Source organism: Pan paniscus, chromosome 3 (genome assembly GCF_029289425.2).
Source record: "Pan paniscus chromosome 3, NHGRI_mPanPan1-v2.0_pri, whole genome shotgun sequence".
NCBI classification, from domain to species: Eukaryota; Metazoa; Chordata; class Mammalia; order Primates; family Hominidae; genus Pan; species Pan paniscus.
In genome coordinates, this window is record NC_073252.2 from 161,147,249 (window position 1) to 161,170,685 (window position 23,437).

The following is a 23,437-nucleotide window of genomic DNA, read 5'->3' on the forward strand; positions in this document are numbered from 1 at the left end:
CTACTCCTGTCATGCAACCTCCTGCAAGTGCCACCCAAATAAACTTGTGCTTTTAGTGGTCCTGTTTCTTCCTTGACCAACCCCCAAATTACCAGAATCCACCAGAGATCCCAATCTTAATCTTCTCCTTTTTTCATTCTTAACACACAAATACACCCTCTGCTATCAACTACATGCTTGCATGTACACAACCCTCAATCTTTACCAAAAGTACAGATCCCTCTCAGGTTTCCTTGGACATTGTGCTTCTCTGCTTATGGACCTGATCAGCAGCATCATTCTTCTCCCTCAAGCCAGAACCTAAGAATTGTCCCATGTATTCCCATCTCTCACTCTCACTCACAAATCCAACTGGTCTCAGATTGCCACTGATTTTATCTCCTAAGTATCTCTCACGTGTGTTCTTTCACCTCTATCAAGCTCTACTTATTTCTCTTCTAAATGGTCTAAATCCATCAGTTTCTTTCACAGCCATCCAGTCATACAGCTTCCCAGTTTAAATCTTTTAGCTGCTTTCCATCCAGGTGTCTCAAGTGAAGGGCCAAAGACATCCTTTTTAATCAACATATTCAGTATCATCCTCTACCCTATACACTGCAGTCATACGAAACCATTTACATGATTCTGAATGCCTCACACTCTCTCACCTTCATGCTATTACAACACTTCTCGCTTCTCCATCCCCTCCATCTGCCTGTTTAACTCTTACCAACCCTTTACATTTCAGTTCAAGTGTCTTCTCAGGTATAAAGCCCTCTGTTACATCCCCAGTTTATTTTTAAGAATGAATTACCCAGGAATATAAATAAGAAATAAACCTAGAGTTTATTTCAATTGCAGAACTTATCACATTGTATTGCCATTAATTATGTAGCTGCACATATCTACAACTATACTCTGATTTCTTACTGACAGTGACTGTTTTTTTTTCATCTCTTAAACTTAGGAGCCTGGAAGGGTATCTAACACATCATAAGATACTGAAGAAGTTTTGTTGAAAGATTGAAAAACTAGGAATAGGGTAGGACTACAAAAATTTTTGAATATCACAAATCAAGCCCATTTGTTCATCTCAAACATTAAAAAAGTGTCTTCAGCATTTGCAGCTATGATGGATGATTGCTACTTTATGCATATACATTTTATGCATAGTTTGCTTACTAATACACTCCTTCTGATGATCTGCCTCATATTTTTGGATATTCTTATGTGTTAGCTCTGCCTCCTCTATTAGGTATAAACTTGAATATGGACCCTACTTCCTTTGAAAATGCTTATAATGTCTACTTGAGGAACGGTCTCATATTTTTTTCTACCTGTTCAATAACGTATTTTAATAGCTGTATTACCTGTGAGAATGATAAGACTAAGAATGTGGTAACATACATTTTAAAAGGCATATCATTCAACTTTTGATCCTGGGCTTATGCTTTGAACAGTTCTGTAAACATTCTTTTTAAAGATTAAAACAAACCAATATACCAAATATAAACAAACCATTTCCCTTTCATTTCCACTTAAATATGGTAAAGCTATATTTAGACTTATAATTAGATTTAAAATATTAACTACAAAAAATAGATAGGAAATGGAAACATTTTTAAAAATATTATGGGATACTTATCTTTTCTCAGAGGAGTTTTAAACTACAAAAGGAAATAATTGTATGGCCTATACATGGATTGACATAATAAAATGTTATATTTTCAAAGGAATCCATGCTCTCTTCTTGTACATATATATATATATATATATATTTGTGCTGCAAAACTGAAAAACAATGTAATTAAAGAATGAAGTACTGATATGTAAGACAGCCATAACTTTTTGAAATGAATACATGAAATATAGTTAATACTAGCTGCAGAGAAGAGAATGTGCCAATAATAATGGAAAACTTTAGTATCAGTATTTTCTTTGTAAATTTTAATATAGACGGAAAATAAACAATGCCTATGGCTATCAAATTTTTCTGAAGATCTAAAAAGATGATTTTTCTACACATATGTTTGTAATGCATGCTAATTAATGGCATAAAGTCGTAAGTAGTCAGGTCTCAAATGGGACTCCAGATCTTCGATTCAAAATATTTCATTTTACAAAGAAAGTGAAGACTGAAAAATCAAGTGCCTATCTAAAGCCACACCATTAATTTGAGATCAAGCCTGGCTACAACTCAGGTGTTCTGATAAGTGTCTATTATAAAAATATGTATGTAATACATGAACATATAAAATACATCTGTATCATATCTATGTGTGTATGTATTTTTAACCAGAGTATTTGCTAGTAAAAAGAATTATACATTCTTTCTGAAAGTCAGTCACTGTTTTATGGTCTAATCATTAGGCATCAAAAGGATAAATAAAGTGTTGCTTAAGGAGCACAGTGTTTATCAGAAGTCAATAAAATGTTAATGATGCCCCCGTAGGACCTCACAATTATCGTTAAGTTGCCTGGGAAATGGACTCAATGTACACAATACTTTGGGCTAAACTTTTTTTCAATAGCTTTTGGTTTTTTTTTTTTTGTTCAAAAAAAATCATGTATTTCATAATAAGAAGTTGGCTCCTCATTTGAAGTCCTAAATATTGATTTATGCGACAAATTATTACTATTCCAAAGAAATCAATGCAGCATAGAGCATCATAAAATATTTTTGATAACACATCTTTTAAGTATTAAGGATTTAAATTTACCGTGATAGAAAAAGTGGATGAAGAAACATTTACCCTTAAGGAATACAACGAAATTCTCAGAGAAATAAATGCATAAAGTAAAATAATACTGTTTTCTCTAGTTTATTTACCTCTACTTGTTCTATAACTAATATATCAAAGTCAAATATCATTTGAGATTATACCAAAGCACTTTAGTAATTGCTTTCCACAAATAGTAGCTGTTATTAAAATGCAACAGTGGCTTTGACAAAAACCACAGCCATGTTCCTCAGCAAAATACTACCCCAGGAATTGTTGGGTGACTGTTTTATTGTTCAATAATTTGTCTTAGGAGTCCCAAGTGACTTTTAACTTTTACCTTTACAGATAAGCTTTCTTTCATAACTGATAATGAACTGTAATAACAGGGCAATAGCCAGTTTAATTTTGTAACATGCATAAAATCCAACTTAATTTCCCAAATGAGCATTTTATAAATAGTGAGTAGGAAAAATACATAAAACAGAGGTGGACATTACTATTTCTGTTCTGGTATTCCCCTTCGCTAAGATGTTACTCCATAAAATAAAAATAAAATTATTATGTTCTACAAAGAGTAATGATGATCAGTCTCAAATCCCCCCTGGGAAATTTAAAGGTAAAAACACACTTATCTTCATATCTTCCTCTTTATGTAGCATATTGCTTAAATTTGTAAATTTATAATTTCCTCAAAACAAAAAAACTCTTAATAACTTGTCCACTCCAAGTGTCCTTAATACTGTGTATTGTCACGTGTATTTAAAGAAGAAATGCCAACTCCCGTTTTTGAGACTTGCTTGTTTGTGGGTGCAGTGGGAAGGGAAAATAGCCAGGTTAATTAGAATCTTGGTATCAATGGCAGGTAGCCTTTTATTTTCAATACTCTAATAACAGTGACTTCAACCTAAAGGTTCATATCATCAAAATAGAAAACAAATTTGTGGAAAATAAAAAATAAGATTTTTAAAATACTTTTAATATGCAAAAGCCTGTAGCATAGACTAGTGTTTTGAAAGTCACAATGGGGTTCACTTGGAATTTGTTTTAAAGACAATGTGTATTTGAAGTGTACATGTTATGACTGTGCAAGAGATGGAAAGATAGAAATTTATGTGGCAATGTGTACTGCATTAACCGCAGAGACGGTGGAGTTAAGAAAGTCTAAAAAACAAGCCTTATTTTCTCAAGGTCATCCCTTCTTGACACTTTCATCCCCTGCTCCTTACTGCAGAATCCCAGGTGCCTGCTCAGACGGCCTATTCTGTTAAGCTTTTGGGGAGAATATATTAATATTTCAGAAATAACACACAGAAGAATAAAACAGCAACTGTGTTTACTTGAGTTCTTTAAAAGCTCTTGGATGACTCTTTGACTGATGAAATGGCAATCTATACAGATCCCCTGAGTATTGAATGCTGAAATTCAGCAGAAAGGGGACACAAAAAATTTTCTTTGACCTCTGGTGTAACAGTGATGTCTGCCCCAGATGTTAGAATTACAAGTCACATTGCTCCCAAGGGGTACAGTTCTCTTCGGTTTATCCCACACGACTCTACTCAGCAGGAGATGCTGTCTGTTACATAATAGTTCTCAGTATTAAAGGGTACAATAACTACACCCTTTCTCATGGTAAAGCTATGTCCAAAGACACATGGACATCTACCCAATGTCTCTTTTCTCCCTTCTCTCCCTCTCTCTCTCTCTCTCTCACACACACACACACACACACACACACACACGCACGCGCGCGCCTAAAGTACCCGCCACCTAATGATTAGCTAAAAATAAAGTAAACCTGCGCAATACAGATTTGGAAACATTAGGGATGGAAATCATGTTGAGAAGGAACAGAAGGACAGGTTTTCTCTTCTTCTTCTTTTGTGTGGGCTTTTTTCCCGTCTTTTTTTTTTTTTTAACCTATGACAATTCGTTTTTAGCCCTTCGTCTTCTCTTTGCTATTGAATATAGTCTTGAGCAGCGTTGATTTCATTTCAGCTTCACTCCCCTGCTCCTGCCACTTGCCCACACCCACAGCTGCCACTCCTTGGAGTGGGGAAACTTCCCTTCTATTCTGCTGGGCTCATTACCACAGACTCTGTTGCCTCTCCTGAACATTGGGTCAGCCTCCCCACCTCCACTCTTCCTTACTTCAAAAAGGTGCAAAGGAAGAGCAGTGTTTTTTCTTTTTTCTTTCTTTCTTTTTTTCACCACACCACCCCCCACCGTCCCCCACCCCAAACAAAGATAAAACCTGAGAGTCGAAGCTTGTTCTCAGGAATAATAAGAACTTAGGGGCACAGCCATCCTCACACCAGTCCAAGACTTCTCAGAGTTCACTACACAGGGTTGGGGGCTGGACCGGCAAAACTCGATTTGCCCATCAAGTTAACTTGGTCGGCCTGGGACCCGAGGCCAGGGTGAAGGGACGACATCCCGGGGCCCTGTGGCTTCTCCCTAGAGCGCCCAAACAGCGGCGTAGGTCTGGGACGCCCCCGGCCCCCGGCTTTGGAAGAGGCTGGTGCGGAGCAGGCGCCTTGGAGCAGGGTCTCGGGGGTCCCCGGAACAGTCACGTGTTCTCGAGACGCCGTTAAACCCCCGCCCCCTCTTCCCCACCGCCGCCTCCAGGTCCTGCTCCTGCTGCTGCCGCCACCGCCGGGGTGCAGGAGCGATCGCGCTGGGCCGCGCTCCCGGGAGCCCAGGGCCTGCAGCGGCCGGGGCGCCCCGAGGTACGGGCTCCCGCCCCTCCCTGCCAACCCCTTTCGCGCCGGGTAGGCCTGCACCGAGGGGCCGTGGCGGGTCCCCGCGCGGGCTGCGAGTCTGCGCAGGTCCCTGGGAGCCCGCACCCCTGTCTCTGGTGCCAGGGCGTTGTCGGGGGTCCCAAGAGAGCGGGGTGGGGAAGGTGAAGGGAGCGCGGCTGGAAAAATGGGGATTAGGGTGGCGGAACAGGCACTTGTCAGGAGTGAAGAGACAGCGGAGAGGGTACTGGGCTGAATTCTTTCGTGCCGAGCAGGTCCCTCCGGTTCCCAACTCACCCGGGTGGAGCAGGCGCGGGCCGAACCCGGGAGGAGAGTGTCGGGGATCCGCGAAGGAGCCTCCTGGGGATGGGGCGGGGGATGGACAAAGCGCTGCCCCCGGCTGGACGCGCTCTGGCTGCAGCCCGGCTGGCGTCCGGAGCTGGGAACAGCAGCCCGCGGGGTGCCCGGGTCAGGGCTCAACCCTAGCGGGTCTCTGGCGAGGCCAGGGGCGCAGCCCGCGGGGCGCCACTCAGGCCGTCCAGCTGCCGCGCGGTCCAGCGCTGACCCGAGCCCGGGAGGCAGCTGCGCTCTAAGGTTTGCGCTCCTGTTTGCGAGGTGTCTTCACATAACAAATGCGAGCAATAACAAACATCCATAGAACTCGAATTCCAGAAACGGGAATTCTTTTTTCCAAGTTCACAGACCTTTAGTTAATCTTTTAAAGGAACTGAGGCGTTGTGTTGGACCAAAGCCAAAACGATTTTACCTTAGACCATGGAAAATAGCCTAAGGCTCTTTCAGCAGAATTTTGCAGTCCGAATGCAATTTTAGATTTCAGATTTCTCAAGGGAAGAGAAACTCTGCTGTTAGAATTTGGAAGGGAGGGTGGTGCATGCCTGTGTGTTTGTCAGCTGAGCAGAGCTGTATTTATCTTTCCAATTCAAATTGTGCCAGATTCTGGCTTTAAGAACAAACCATGGGAATATTTGAGAACATGGAATCATGCTGCTGTTCCACGATCACAGCAAAACAGACAATAGTTGATATTGTATCATTGCAGGAGGAAAAAGAATTACATATATTTTATTCTTTTGTGTGATTGTCATCCTTTGTGAAAAGAATGATGTGTATTTTCATAAAGCAAAAAATTATTCAAACAAAGAAACCTTATTTAAATATACAAGTCAGACTTTTAATATCCTTTGAATTCCCTGCAGTTCCTCCTATTATTCTTAAGAACTATCTACTTTCTTAAAATACTTAAAATCTATTCAGAAGGTTTCATTTGTCTAGGTGTCAGATACAGAAGAGTTTATAAGAAAATTCCAGTAAACCTTTAAAAAGATATTATTTTTTATAAGTTGCCATAGTTTAATAAAGAACTTTTATTTTTCACACTTTTTACTCAGAGATTAAAGTTCTGTGTTTCAACCTGGAAATTCTGATGGTGGGAGATACAACTAATACAAAAGAGAATGAGTAAATATAGTAATTAGGTATGACAAAAGTCTCATGCTGTCAATATCAGATTTCTTGTCAAATAATATTCCATGTTAAAATATTTTTTCTCTGGCTATATTTCATAATTTCTATAGCAATCTCAGAAGATTCACATGTATCATTACTTTTATAATAGATAAAATATGTTGCATAAAAATGTACAGCACTCGTAATGACACTTGTTGAAATTTGGATTTCCATTGTAGGTCTGCTCGTTGTGTTTTTCAGGAAAAAGGAAGGGAAAGGGTAAGTTTAATGAAAAAAATCCTGCTTTTTTGTTTGTTTTTTCATTTTAAGTGCGTTCCTGTACCTTAGATTTTCAACTTAAATCTTATTGTACAAAATTTTCCTAATGTTTAAACTATCCCCTGGCTACCAGGAGGCACTTTAAAAAAAACTACACGTCCACCACCACCCCTCCCCCACCCCCCTCCCCGCCTCCAGCATTTGCAATATTCATTATTTAGTTGTAAGAAGAAATTCTTCCTTCATTGGAGCAAAGATTCACAGAATGTTCATTTTGTGCAGACTATATATTAGGTATTACATGTGTGTATGTTTATGTGGTAGATGGTGTGGGGTGGGGCTAGAGGGAGAGCAGGAGAAAGTTGACTACAGTCACACCAAAATAAAATGAATAAATGAATGTTGAATGAATGAATGCTAAGAGAGAATTTTTTTAATTTGCTTATCAATCTATCAGTAGCTACATAAAGTATTCATTATATTCAGCAATAATATATGTGTCCATGCTATAGAGAAATAATATATTACTATCAGTCAGGAGAATGCCATTCATTTATTAATTCATTCATCATCCAATTTGGGGCCTTTTATATCTCAGCAATCTACAGTTACTCAGGGTGTGAGCTTGAATTAATCCATATAGAATATTCTTGGCATAGCACCTTGCATTAGTCGTCTTTATGCTTAGAGCAGAGCAGAGCACCTAGCAGAATATATGTTCAATAAATACTTTTTGAATGAATAAAAGAAGGAACAACTAATCATTCTTAGCTGTTCATTAATAGAAGGAGCCTACCCTTTAAAATTATATATAAATTATCTACTTTCTTAAAATACTCAAATATTTTAAGGAATGAAAGAAGCATCCTCAGTTTTTTCTCCAGTGTCCAATGAATACTCAAGATGGCATTTATTTCATCTTCTTACTAAGGAGATGTGGTTTTACAATTTAATGCATTCAATATTTTATGTGCATATATTTAAAATAAAAGTTTTAATAACAGACTGCACAGTCGTGGAAATGGATATACTTCTTTTTTCATTTACATTTTTTAAATGTTGTAAATATATCTTACAGTTTTAGTTTCATGTTGCTTGTGTGATAGCCTTTATCAATGAAGATATCCAAATTTAAAGTGCTAAACTATCTTTATTGTCTGTCTAGGTATCTCCTCCTCATTGCATTTTGGGGCCATTTGAAACATCTATAATTTCAATGGTTCTCTATAAATGTATATATAAAGATACATATACACACATATATATGTACACACAAAAATATAGTCATACTCTATCCTGAATTTTCCCACATTGCCAGAATGATTCATTTCTGTTATTTTAAAGCAAGGGAAATTAAACTGCTTTTCTAAAATGATTGGTAACAAATATTTACTTAGCATCCACTATGTGTAATATGCTTTATTAAACATCATTTCTAGAATGAAAATAATGAAGACTTTTATCTCCATTCGAATATAATAGAGAGGTCTAACCACATGGAATGGAGAAAAATCTGAATTTTAGACTCAAAACTACATTGTTTCTATTACCACAAATTGTGCTGCATCTTCCTTTTCTTCAAAAAATTTTGGACAGCAATTTTACACTAAGTAAGTATCATCCACAGTTACATGTTCCAAAAAGGCACAAAGCCATTGTAGAAGGGGCCATCTAATTTCTCTCTTGTTCTTGCTTAGGTGTTACAAGGAAAGGCTATCAGTAACAACTGACCTGCCGCAAAGTTAGAAGAAAGGATTGATTCAAGAAAGTAAGTCAAGAGAAGAACAACTAAGCAGGATTGCAGTTACAAGCAGCCTGTACACATTATAAATATAAATAGGATCATGAATAAGCTGAATTGAGCCAGGGGATCATCAGAACTCAGGAAATTAGGCAAAAGCACCAGTCAAAGCTGTTTTGATAAGAAGCTTGCTGACCTATCCAGAGTAGGTGCCGAGAGGCCATTGACTGGGAATATGATGAATAATATGATTCAGTAGGTCATGCGAGTCACTTTTGGACCAGGTGTTCTTTGTCATTGAGGCAATATCAATGTAAATTGTTGGCTAGGATCTAAGAATGAATGAATACAATCCAAAGTCTTTGAATTAACTTATCCTTTAAAAGGATGTAGTTAGCTTCCAGAAAATAATTTGGTCAACATAGAATCACTTGTAGAAGTTGTGAAAAACTTGTAACTTTTCTCATAGCACAATGATGACTCTGTCATCCTGTTTGAAACTTGCTACACATAGAACTGAAGTTAAACTTATTTGTAAGGAATGTATGTACACAACAGTATTTGCCATTTGGAAATTTATTGAACTAAGACCTGCAGGTCCCTCATAAATTAAAGATAACAGTGTTTACTATTAATTTAAATAAACATGTATTTTTATAGTTTTAGTATAATTATTCAATTATAGATCTAGAAATAAGTAGATAAACATATATTGATAGGTAACAAAAGTGGTTTTTTAACTATATATATCACAATCTCTACGACAATGTATTTATTGGAATTAATTTCTTTGTTGGTTTGTGTTTTCTGTAGGAAATTCTTGTTAAAAAAACATTAAAGTGGCTGGGCAGAGTGGTTCATGCCTCTCATGCCTATAATCCCAACACTTTGGGAGGCCAAGGTGGGAGGATTACTTGAGGCCAGGAGTTTGAGACCAGCCTGGGCAACATAGCCAGACCCCATCTCCACAAAAAATAGAAAGATTAGCCAGATGTAGTGGCACGTGCCTGTAGTCCCACGTGCCTGTAGTCCCAGCTGCTTGGGAGGCTGAGATGAGAGGATTGCTTGAGTCCAGGCGTTCAAGGTTACAATGAGCTGTGGTCACACTACTGCACCCCAGCCTGGGCAACAGAATGAGACCCTTTTTCTAAGAAAAATAAAAAAGTAAAAAAAAAAAAAAAGTCCTTTTTTTTTTAAACGAGAGGAGGGAGTCCTTTTGCCTCTTATTGGTATGTTATAGGCAATTTAGTGCTTCATCAGGCAGTAGCATCAAAAGTCTAATATGTAGAGGTAAATACGTAATGCCATTGAGGTATGACATTAATTTAATTTGAAATGAAGAAAACTTATTACTGGGAGTTATATTAATATCACTGCTACATTTACGTTTAAGGTATAATGTTTTCCTTGAACAATGAATTCATTGACTCGTTCATAAGCCAAAATCTATACACAGTTTTTAAATTAATAAACAGGTGAAATTTGATTGTTTGTTTTTTTAAAACGCCAACAGCACTGCTAGTCTGTCAGTGGTTGTCCTAATCAGAGATAATCTGGCACATCTCAAACCATTGAGGATTGGTCACAGAAAGATGTCGTCATCCAGCATTGTGTCCACACAGTCAACAGTACAGTTTGATAAATATATTTAATGAGTGCCTACTATATGCATCTGGGTCATGAGATAGTGATCCTATTCTCAAGGAGCATAAATTTGAACATTGTACAAACTAGGTGATATTTGTTACTAGAGTTTTGTTTGAACGTTTTATTCTCTCATAAACATTTATTTAATACCTGCAGTGATGAAGTTACTCTGCCATGTATTGGGATGGATTCCAAAGTGAGTAAGAGATAGTTTCTGCTTTTCCATTGCTTGTAAATAAACAAGGTAGATGGGTAGGCATTATAATGCAATGAAAGCAGATTATGATATGTAGCATCAGACAACTGTAAACAGAATGTAACAGGAGTTCTGAAGAGGAGATCATGTCCAGCCGAGTTGACCAGGACAAGTGACTTTTAAGTTTGGCCTAGATTGAGATAGAAATAAATGGAATTTTTATGATAAGATTATGTGACTATACTACATACCAGGTATATTGACTTGGAGAATAATACTAATGAGTGACTGCAAAGCATGTATCTTGAAGTTCTTGTCTACATTTGCCTTTTTCTTTCCTTACGTTATTTACTACAGAAATTTTAAAAATGCAATCTACTACCTTAACATAAATTAATACATCTTAGAAGTAATGATAAAATTAAATTTACTATAATCATTATTGGCTGATACTTGCATTGCCCTTGGAACGAGTTGAAGATATCATAAACTTTCTGGGCTGGGCACGGTGGCTCACGCCTGTAATGCCAGCACTTTGGGAGGCCGAGGCGGGCAGATCACGAGGTCAGGAGATCGAGACCACGGTGAAACCCGGTCTCTACTAAAAATACAAAAAATTAGCTGGGCGCAGTGGCGGGCGCCTGTAGTCCCAGCTACTCGGGAGGCTGAGGCAGGAGAGTGGCGTGAACCCGGGAGGCGGAGCTTGCAGTGAGCCGAGATGGCGCCACTGCACTCCAGCCTGGGCGACAGAGCGAGACTCAGTCTCAAAAAAAAAAAAAAAAAAAAAAAGACATCATAAACTTCCTTAGGAGATTAATAAGGTCACGGGAGCTGATTGTAATACTTAGTTTCCCTCTGAATAGATTAATTTAAAGTAGTCATGTAATGTTTTTTTTTGGTTGCTGACAAATGTCTTTTTATTCCAAGCAGGACTATAATATGGATTTAGAGCTCGATGAGTATTATAACAAGACACTTGCCACAGAGAATAATACTGCTGCCACTCGGAATTCTGATTTCCCAGTCTGGGATGACTATAAAAGCAGTGTAGATGACTTACAGTATTTTCTGATTGGGCTCTATACATTTGTAAGTCTTCTTGGCTTTATGGGGAATCTACTTATTTTAATGGCTCTCATGAAAAAGCGTAATCAGAAGACTACGGTAAACTTCCTCATAGGCAATCTGGCCTTTTCTGATATCTTGGTTGTGCTGTTTTGCTCACCTTTCACACTGACGTCTGTCTTGCTGGATCAGTGGATGTTTGGCAAAGTCATGTGCCATATTATGCCTTTTCTTCAATGTGTGTCAGTTTTGGTTTCAACTTTAATTTTAATATCAATTGCCATTGTCAGGTATCATATGATAAAACATCCCATATCTAATAATTTAACAGCAAACCATGGCTACTTTCTGATAGCTACTGTCTGGACACTAGGTTTTGCCATCTGTTCTCCCCTTCCAGTGTTTCACAGTCTTGTGGAACTTCAAGAAACATTTGGTTCAGCATTGCTGAGCAGCAGGTATTTATGTGTTGAGTCATGGCCATCTGATTCATACAGAATTGCCTTTACTATCTCTTTATTGCTAGTTCAGTATATTCTGCCCTTAGTTTGTCTTACTGTAAGTCACACAAGTGTCTGCAGAAGTCTAAGCTGTGGATTGTCCAACAAAGAAAACAGACTTGAAGAAAATGAGATGATCAACTTAACTCTTCATCCATCCAAAAAGAGTGGGCCTCAGGTGAAACTCTCTGGCAGCCATAAATGGAGTTATTCATTCATCAAAAAACACAGAAGAAGATATAGCAAGAAGACAGCATGTGTGTTACCTGCTCCAGAAAGACCTTCTCAAGAGAACCACTCCAGAATACTTCCAGAAAACTTTGGCTCTGTAAGAAGTCAGCTCTCTTCATCCAGTAAGTTCATACCAGGGGTCCCCACTTGCTTTGAGATAAAACCTGAAGAAAATTCAGATGTTCATGAATTGAGAGTAAAACGTTCTGTTACAAGAATAAAAAAGAGATCTCGAAGTGTTTTCTACAGACTGACCATACTGATATTAGTATTTGCTGTTAGTTGGATGCCACTACACCTTTTCCATGTGGTAACTGATTTTAATGACAATCTTATTTCAAATAGGCATTTCAAGTTGGTGTATTGCATTTGTCATTTGTTGGGCATGATGTCCTGTTGTCTTAATCCAATTCTATATGGATTTCTTAATAATGGGATTAAAGCTGATTTAGTGTCCCTTATACACTGTCTTCATATGTAATAATTCTCACTGTTTACCAAGAAAAGAACAAATGCTGGGGTCATATAAAATATATTTATGATAACTATTTACATATAATAAATAGAAATTTTGTTAACATGGAATTTAATTTATGTGAAAGAGTTCTGGATTCAAATGTCAGTTCATAATATATGGAAGATAATTTTATGTGTTATAGTAGGATTAATTTATTTAGTTGTGCAGTCAGTGTCAATCCAATCTGTAATTTCACTTTAGAAAGTTGTATTACCTTCCACTTCCATGTTGTCTTATAAACAAATGAATTGTATTTTTTGTTGAAAGTAAAAGTTATATCTAACCAACTCAGTACTTTTGTCCAAAAATATAATAAGAAAAACTTTTTCTCGAGGAACTTTTAATTTCAAACTTGAAGAATATCTACCAGCTATCTATATTCATTTCTACTCCATAGGCTTCTTAATGTTTAGTTTGTGAAGTACAGAAAAAATTTAATATGCCTGGAAAATCACAACTAAATGACAGATGTATGCCCAAATTATGATTATAATCTTCAACATTAAGTACAGTTTTGGAAGTCCTGTAGGAAAATGTTATTGCCTATTGAGAATTGGTCAAATTGTCAATTTAACTCCACTGTCCTAGTAATACACAAGTAATTTACCAAATAAAGAATTTTAAATCCTTTCCAGACTCATTATACAACATTAAACACTACCAATAAAAGTTGTTTTCATATACATCTTTTCTATTCTAAAATGTGAAGTCTAAATGGTATCTGTATTTCCAATTATTAAATAATTTTAAAGAATATTTTAAACGTGCACAGATAATTTTTTTTTTGGCCAACATATAGAATGATTAATATACTTTATACTGTTTCAATACTGTAGTCTCATACGCTGTCTTGTTAAATTGAGGTCAGTCTTTTCAATTGTTGAAACTTTGTTTTAGCCTAGTCTTTTAAAGAACCAAGTATCTGAAAAAAAATAGCATATTTGCATATATGATTCAGATGTGCATAATAACATTGACATCTTCAGTTCCTATAACTGATTTAAGCCTTTTCCATATTGATTCTTGTTCATAATACGGGAAAACAATGAAACAAAACAAACGCAAAAGCTCTAAGTTTACAAGTAATAAGCCATGCTGGTAAGTATTTAATTAATTAAAAATCCAAAATCTCTATGGGGCATTCTTTATGCCCTTCTTCTTCCCTGGATGATATCCACATACAGGAAATTGGTGTGATTTCTTGCCACAGGGAAAATAGTGCTGGTCTACAAAATATCCTCTACTGGTTCCTGCTGAACTCCAGTTGAGGCACGATAATGTTGCCTTGTTTCTGTGTTACATCAGGCTCTGCTGTACCATGTATGCTCTGTTCTCAACAACGTTAAGGCTTCAGAGTCCAGCTCCAGAATCCCCAACCCCTGCTGACATGGTAGGATTGATATTCTCATTGACTTAAACTGTCGTTGCTTGAGTGTCAGCCACATCCTCTGTTTTGTTCAAAGGTTAGGCTGTCTACTCTGTGGAGTCTTGCTATGCAGTCAATGACATTGCCCCTTGCCAAACCTGGAAACTATTGGAGAACTTTACATTCATCACTGGAACTCCACAGGAACTTACGAAACACTATTCCTCACATAGATAACAAAGAACTGAGGCAACTTGGGCTTACTCAGGCTTTCTCTCTGCTCATATGTGATAAGCTGCCCTATCAACTCTGTTGTGTCCACTCCATGTTGGTACAATAGCACTCTGCCTCTCAGTCCTTTTTTAGACTTTCAAATATAAATCTGGTCACAAGCCCCCTCTGCTTTTAGCTTCCCTCGAATCTTTCTGGTGCTATATGAGTGCCTGTCCCAAGTTTTTATATTATAACAGATGGAAAAGGTGAAAAAACTTGGTTCACTTTTGCTTTTCTGTTTTCCTCTTTCCTTTTTATTCTAAGGGATTCTACTTTTTTCTGCCTAGTAAGAATGTCCCTCACGAATATCATCCCTTTTCTCTGCACTATGACATAGTAGAACTATGTTAATCAAGGCTTGCTTTTGGAAGGGAAGATTTTTGTGATTAAAACTTTTTTTTTTCTTCTCTCAATCTCACCATGGACAAAAGAAGAAGGGAAAGGGGAGTAATCTGAGGACTGACCTCTCATTTAAAAGCAATTGGCATTTGCACTTTCACTAGCACAATTAATTTCAAGGTTCGATGTTAGTGGCTGAAGGGAGAAAAATCTCACCGATAACGGCTCATATAAATGCATAGGGAGGTGTTTTATCCTGTTAGAAAAACTTGCATTAGCAAATATACAATAACTGCCAAACTTCACAGGTTTTATGGCTGTTGATAGATGAGTTTAGTTCAGCTGGATAAACTAATTTGAGGCTCTTAAACTATTGAACTCGAAGCAAGAAATTTATCTTTCCTAAACAGAAATAACTGAATGTTCTTAATAATTGAAAGTTGAGAACTTTGGATGGGCTGGTGGACAGAAGTCATTGATATTGGGATTAATGGTTTTAGAAGATTATTATGAATAATGATTTATTTTATAGACACTTGCTTAGTGAGTTAAACAATTTATGTTCATTCAACTCTCCATTGCTCAAAGGCTGATTATCTTTTTCCTATTCTCTCCTGGTGTCTGACTTGATTACTTGTTCAATAGCATCTTCACAAAAGCATGGCTAGGGGAAATGAGATGAAATTGTAAACAGTCAACCTCATTACTTTTTTGCAATTATTTAGAAATATTTAATTCAGGAAGAGATGTTACATTGGGTGTTACTGGTTATTTAAATTATTCCTGACCAGACATGGTGGCTCACGCCTATAATCCCAGCATTTTAGGAGGCCAAGTTGGGAGAATTGCTTGAGCCCAGGAGTTTAAGACTAACCTGGGCAACATAGGGAGACCTTGTCTCTACAAACATTTTAAAAGTTAGTTGGGTGTGGTGGTGCATGCCTGTAGTCCTAGCTGCTCAGGAGGCTTAGTTGGAAAGATTGCTTGAGCCCAGGAGTTGGAGGCTGCAGTGAGCCATAATCATGCCACCGTACTCCAACCTGGGGAACAAAACAAGACCCTGTCCCAAAAAAAAAAAAAAAACCTATTCCTTCCAGCTATGTTGCCCATTACTGTGAATAATAAAACACTAGATTTTTTTTTTAAAAAAGCTGGCAAAAGCACAAAGAGTAATTCAATTAAATGATGAAGAAATATATATGAGGATTATTTTAACCAACAGATGTCTATTGAATATCTAGTGTGTACTAGGGACTTTTTTAGGTAACAGACCAAAAAGATCCCTACTCATTTGATGCTGGCTTTCTGGAAGGTGGGGAGTCAGTGGCAGGAGGTGAACAAGCAATAGAAATAAGAACAATAAAATGAAGTATATAGTAGTGGTACACTATATAGATACATGTATTGTTTCCAAAGGCTGCCAAAACAAAGCACCACAAGCTGGGTGGCTTAAAACAACAGACGTTTATTGTCTCACAGTTCTAGAGGCTAGAAGCCTGAAATCAGTGTGTCTGCAGGACCATGCTCCATCCGAAACCTGAAGGAGAGCCCTTCCTTGCCCCTTTCTGGCTTCTGGGGCTAGCTGGCAATCTTTGGTATTCCTTGCAGCTGCATAACTCCAACCTCTGCCTTGTCATATGATGTTCTCCCTGTGTCTCTGTGCTCCAGTCTCTTCTTATAAAAACACCAGTCATATTGGATCACCCCCCAAACCCATCCACATTCTAGTAGAACATCATCTTAGTTGAACTAACTACATCTGCCATGTCTTTATTTTCAAATAAGGTCACATTCTGAGGTATTGGAGACTAATATTTCAGTATTTTTTTAGGCAGGAGGACAATTCAACCCAATAACAGTATATTAGTAGTAATGATTAGAATCTTAATACAATACAGAGCAGGGACAGAAGTCACGCGCATGTGGCATGAGGGAAAAAAAGAGATGGATGCAACTTCAAATGGGATGGTTCCATACTTTCATTGAGAAGATGACTTTTGTGCAAAGACTAGGAAGAGGTGAGGAAGTGAGCTGTGTGACTACTGGGGAAAAGAGGACTGCAGGCAGAAGGTACAGCCAGTGCAAAGGCTTTGAAGCCAGGAGCACACTGAGTGTCAAAGGAACAGGAAGGATTCACTGTAGCAGAAGTGCAACAGACAGAAATGAAACAAGGAGCCGGTTTAGGGACAGATGTCACAGGTCCTTGTAGGTATTTGTAAGGATGTTGAATTTCACTTTTGGTGAAATGAGGAGTTATTGTGGATATTGATCAGCGAGAAGACATAATCTGACTTACACTAAAAAGATAGCTCTAGTTATGAAAACAGACTGTGTTCCTCTAACTTCATTTGTGATATTCACCACCATGGATGCTTAATGCCCATATATATGTTAGTTCACTGGGGGTTGCAAAAATGGTGAAGTTTTAATTCTATTATTTCTTTCACATTTATTAGATTAAATACATTAATGAAAAGATACTTTCTTGTATCTATTATTTGGTTATGCAATGGTACAGTTCATTTAGGAAAAACAATGAAAGTTTGATACTATCTCTTTATTTACGAATTGTTAGAAAGTGATCAACTCATGGATGTAAACACATCTGATTGGCTTTGATTCTTTGCCTTTATTATCATTATTGAAGCTCAAATAGTTCCATCTTTGGTCAGTAGGAGCTCCTTCAAGTTACCTCCAGGTCATTATGTTTTTTTGGTTCAGTATTTATAATTTTTACCTGTGAAACAGTCGGATACAGTAGAAGCTACTTAATCACAATGGAAGAAGGTATCCATTATGTGAATTCTAAATCATAAATGATAATGGGAAAATTTGAAAGAAAGAGTTTCTCAACTATGGGATTTTAGGTTTCTCTCTCTTTCTCTCAATAGGTTTCCTAAAGGGGTTGAACGTCAAGAGCTAGTCAGCATAATATTGAACTTGGATAATCCTGAACACTTTTAGTAATTTTATTATACTCCATGTAATTTGTTTTAAAGTCAGGCTAATGCAACGCATGCAGTTCAATGTAAATCAGAAACATTTATCAAAAGTGTTAAAAGCTAGGACTGTTTAGTAGTGGATATTCAGGAAAATAGCTTTTCCAGGTGAAATGGTGGTCAGTCTGGCACTAACTACTCTCAAATTCACCATAGAAGTGTTTGTGAGGATGGTGATAAAAAGGATGACAAGATATTACAATTATATTCTTTTACGTTTTCCATGAAAATTCTTGTTCCTAGTATTACATCCTAAATACAGGTTTATCATCCTTTATAAATCATTACTGAGCTGACCTGAACTCATAAGATGCTAATTATGGTCTTTATTTAGCCCACTTGGCAGGTATTGTCATGCATTTTGCTATGGAAATATTAATATTTTTGATTATAGACAGCGACCCCAGACCACACTGCGGGTAGTAAATAATGCATAGCATGGATATCCATATAATATTTATATCCAATATGAAGTTATATTAATATTTTTCTAAATATGCCGGATCTCAGAATTTTAGATACAGGGTTATGGATATACAATCTATATATCTACTACTTACTTATTCCCCATCAACTACACTTTAGTAAATAATTTCTTTGGACTTTTTTATTCCTTATGTATGTAGGTAGGTGTCTATTTTAAAAAAGTGTCAGTAGATCTGTCACATAAGTCTAAATTTTCTAGTTCTAAAGTTCATACCCTTTTCTTAGATGCTAGCTTGGAAAACCCGCCATCTAAATTCCCTAATCCTTGAGATAAGAGGTCTAGAATAGCAATAGTTTTTGGCAGGCATGGCAATTCTGATTAGTCTTGGGTGCTTGGATACCAGGTAGCAGGGACTGTAAAGGCCTCTCTGGTCTCTGGAGATGGGGGGTGATATGAATGATGTCCAGTGCCTTCCCTGGAGGCAAAGAAGCAAAATCAGAGCAGCACTGGTGTGGACCTTGCTTCAGTCCATTTTCCCATGTAATCCAGGCACAGTCTCTAGTCTTCCTCTTTTCAACAATTGAATCGAAACCTAACAATTAGAAAACCTTATAATGATTATTGGTATGATAAAAATATGAAGTGTTATTTTATCATCATCGTTGTTGTCATCACTGTCATCATAGACAATGGAAGCTTATTATTTGCTAGACACACTGAAGGCACTTTACGTGAGTGATCTCATTTGCATCCCTGCCTTCAAGGACAGTGCCATTGGTGCTGCTGTGGGTCAGTGTCTCCTTAGTGTGTTCTTTAGACCTTCGGGTAGCCCATGGAAGTATTTTGGGCCATTAAAGTCACTAAAGACACAATTAGGTGCTATTTAAATATCCACTAAAATATTATTTATTTAATCTCCCTTCTTTTAACAGAGCAGTTTTGAGAGTTCCTATGTGCACATGGAGTGGAAGTTTAGGATGGTTAATATAGTCCAGAGAGCCTGCTGGTGACGCAGTAACTCAGCTGATAAAGCACTTAGCAGAATGCTGTAAACCACAGTGGTACTTTTGACCATTATACAGTTTGTAATTATTTTAAGACTTAGGCTTAGGTTGTTTAATATGGACCACTGTTGAATAGGAAACATACGGAGCACTGCGTTAAACTACAAGTTAATAAGGAGGATGATTGTGGTGATAAACCTGCAAATTTGTCTCAAGATGCTGTATAACAGCTTTAGAAATTCCATTATCTAATTTAAATGTTTATATAGCATATTAGGATACTTCTATACCTAATAAAAACATTGTTAAATGAGAAAATAATTGGGCCTATTTGGTGTTTGATTTATTGGGAACAAAGATGATCAAATCCACAGTAAAGCTTTGAAGAGAAGCACTAAACTGCTAAAATATTGAATCATTTGGAATCAAAATGCAAAAATATTATAAAGTTGAATTTATGAAGTACAAAATGAAACAACTACAAACATCAGATTGTGAAAGTAGGTTTTTTTTTTTTTTTTTGAGACGGAGTCTCGCTCTGTCGCCCAGGCTGGAGTGCAGTGGCGCGATCTCGGCTCACTGCAAGCTCCGCCTCCTGGGTTCACGCCATTCTCCTGCCTCAGCCTCCCGAGTAGCTGGGACTACAGGCGCCCGCCACCATGCCCGGCTAATTTTTTGTATTTTTAGTAGAGACGGGGTTTCACCGTGTTAGCCAGGATGGTCTCGATCTCCTGACCTCGTGATCCGCCCGCCTCGGCCTCCCAAAGTGCTGGGATTACAGGCGTGAGCCACCGCGCCCGGCCGAAAGTAGGTTTTTGAGGGTTTTTTTGTATATTATTAACTTCATCAATTTAGTTTCATCAGAATCTATAGTTTAAAATACATCTACCATCAAAAGATACTATTTTTATTTGGGAATTGGTGAAGTTATTTCAATTTATTTTAAAGTAAGTTAAGTATCATGTGTATGTGCAAAAAAAATCAAAATCTCTCTCTCTCCCTACAGATATAGCGAATATTGTTAAAGGTAAATGAAAATAAGATCCTCCTCCCCCTAAAATTAAAAAAAAAGAATATATTAAACAGCAGCTTGGGCGGTCTCTATAGACACCTTTGTTGTACACTCGTACATAGTGTAGAGCTAAGAGTTTGGTGGCAATTCAAGAGATAGAAAAGAAATAGGCAATAGAGGTCCACTCTGATCTTGGACTTTATTTGTTCTTGGTCTTTGTGAAAGTCTGCTGACAGCCTTCCCACACTCAATGCTAACCAATTTGCAGTCCTCTTCTCCAATTAGCTGGTCTCACCTCTCTTTCTCCTAGAGTTAACCAAGCATCTTTCACTGAATTTTTTTTTCTATTACCTTTTGTACACATTTTCCTTTTTTTCTATTGTGTATCTTGATTAAAATGGTGACAATTATCTCCTACCCTAACTTTAACGATTTTTCTTAAAGGACAATTTGATTCTTATTAGAGTTTTCTTTTTTGACTTATTAGAACATGATGGTGAAAAGATTTGTTTCTTGTTTGAACCTAACTCTATTATCATAAGAGGTCTCTGTCAGAAGCTTTGCCACTTTTCAGATCACTGTATTTGTCTTCTCAGGGTTTAGGCAGCAGACACCTACATTTAGATTCTTCTTTCAATTCCTGAGTCCTTTAAGGAATATATGTCCACTTTTTCTGCCTCCGTTTTACCAAAACCCAAGTTTTTTTGTTTCTCCTCCAATAAGACAGATAATTTCAGATACCTACATGTAGCTGTAATTTGCTAATCCTGACATGTAATCAAAAGGAATAGGAATGGGAGAGGGAGGGATGTCACAGGTAAGTCAACGAAAATATTTAGCTGAATTTGCTATGCCTTTTTCACTTTGGAAAATTTACTGTTTTTGTTATCATATTCACATAAGTTCTTGATAAAACAGGTGTTTACTACCCTGAATACACACTATTCCAGGATTACAGTGATGAGTAGCAAAGAAATGACTTCCTAATAACTTAGGTGGGTGATGAAGGGTTTATGGTGGTCGATACAATAAACTGATATTTTCACTGTATCAATTTCAGGTGACCACAGAAAGCTTTGAAGTGCCTGATTTTAAAAAGTCGTTTCCATTATTCTCATTGTACTCTTATTCCAGCAACCAGGTGAAGATCTATTTTTTGTAACATCTTTATTGAGACATAAGTAATATACTGTAAAATTCACACTTTTAAAGCATTTAATATATAGTCACAGAGTTTTGCAATTAATACTCCTCTCTGATTTTAGGCTATTTTCATCACTCCAAAAGTCCCTGTGCCCATTAGCAGCCACTCATCATTTTCTCCCTCTCCCTTCCTTTGGCAACCACTAATCTAGTTGCTATTCCTATGAATTTTTCTTTTCTGGACATTTTATATAAATAGAGTCATATAATATGTAGTCTTTTATGACTGGCTTCTTTCAATAGTGTGTATTCAAGTTTAATTCATGTGGTAAAATGGATAGTACTTCATTAATTTTTATTGTCACTATTTTATTGCATTGATACAATACACTTTGTTTATCCATTTTCTACTGATGGACATTTGGGTTGTTGGCATGAAGTGGTACCATCTGTAGTTTTGATTTGCAATTTTTTTTTTTTTTTTTTTTTGGATATAAGGTCTCACTCTGTCACCCAGGCTGGAGTGCAGTGGAGCAATCGCAACTCACTGCAACCTCCGCCTCCCGGATTCAAAAGATTCTCATGCCTCAGCTTCCTGAGTAGCTGGGATTACAGGTGTGTGCCACCATGCCAGCCTCATTTTTTTTTTTTTGTATTTTTAGTAGAGATGGGGTTTCACCATGTTGGCCAGGCTGGTCTCGAACTCTTGACCTCAAATGATCCCTTACGCCTCAGCCTCCCAAAGTGCTGAGATTACAGGCATGAGCCACCACACCCAGACTGATTTGCATTTCTCTAATGACCAGTGATGTTGAACATCTTTTCATGTGCCTATTGGACATTTGCTTATCTGCTTTAGAGAAATGTCCATTTATCTTTCCATCGTTGAGTTGTAAGAGTTCTTTCCATATTCTGGATAAAAGTCCTCATCAGACAGAGGATTTGCCAGTGCTCTCTCTCATGCTGTAGGTTGTCTTCATTTTCTCAATGCTATTCTTCAAACCTCAAAATTTTCTAGTTTTGATGAAGTACAGTTTCACTAGTTTCTCTTTTCCCTTGGGCTTTGGGTATCATGTCTAAGATGCCATTGCCTAACCCAAAGTCACAGAGATTTATTTCTAAGTTTTCTTCTAGAATTTTAATAGTTTTAGGTCTTACATTTCTGTCTATGATTCAATTTGAGATACTTTTTGTATATTGTTTAAGGCAGAGGTCCAGCTTCATTATCTTGCATACTGCTATACAGTTGTCTCAACAACATTTTTAAAAAGACTTCTTTCCCTATGGAATTCTCTTGGTACCATTGTCAAATATTAATTAATTATCAATGTAAGGATTTATTTCTGGACTTGGAATTCTACTCCGCTGATTAACATTTCTACCTTATGTCAGTACCACACCATCTTGATTACTGTAGCTTTGTAGTTAAATTTTGAAACCAGGAAGTAAGTCATCCAAATTTGTGCTGTTTCAAGATTGTTTTGGGTACTTCTGTTTGCATAAATTTCTCACTCTCTCCTATCTTTTTGGAACTCCTATTATGCCTATATTGATCTCATAGTAAAATGAGTTTGTTTTAGAAAATTCTCTATATTTTAATATATTTGTTATTTTCCCAAGGCCATTTTTCATCTTATTATGAAATGATAATATTCTTTAATTCTTATGCTTCTAAGTATTGTCACTTTTAAAGTCTTTTGCATATTTCCTTTGATTTGTGTGTTAGGTAAGCTAGGTGTTACAGAAGCATATCATTTTCTCTTTTCTGGTAATTACAAATAATTGTCATAATCA

At 37.1% G+C, this 23,437-nt stretch overlaps 2 protein-coding genes across 9 annotated transcripts in view; one reads left to right on the top strand and one right to left on the bottom strand.

The window, feature by feature from the left end:
- NPY1R (neuropeptide Y receptor Y1) overlaps positions 1–6,298 on the bottom strand; it is a 20,909-nt gene extending 14,611 nt beyond the window's left edge. The window contains exon 1 of the mRNA XM_008976128.6: positions 5,735–6,298. The gene's annotated coding sequence lies outside the window, so the exon portion shown is untranslated. The remainder of the gene's footprint in view (positions 1–5,734) is intronic.
- On the top strand, positions 5,299–13,838 carry NPY5R (neuropeptide Y receptor Y5). Of its 8 annotated transcripts, none has more exons than XM_034959356.3 (6): positions 5,299–5,428; positions 7,144–7,183; positions 8,623–8,793; positions 8,881–8,951; positions 10,728–10,767; positions 11,698–13,838. In XM_034959356.3, exons 5-6 carry the CDS (start codon positions 10,756–10,758, stop codon positions 13,042–13,044), a joined length of 1,359 nt encoding a protein of 452 aa, XP_034815247.1. In that variant the 5' UTR covers positions 5,299–5,428; positions 7,144–7,183; positions 8,623–8,793; positions 8,881–8,951; positions 10,728–10,755; the 3' UTR covers positions 13,045–13,838. The 8 variants fall into 8 exon arrangements, with proteins under 8 accessions (XP_034815247.1, XP_034815249.1, XP_063460040.1 ...); XM_034959358.2 differs by having other exon boundaries at positions 8,666–8,793; XM_063603970.1 differs by lacking the exon at positions 10,728–10,767 and having other exon boundaries at positions 11,695–13,838.
- The last annotated feature ends 9,599 nt before the right edge of the window (positions 13,839–23,437 follow it).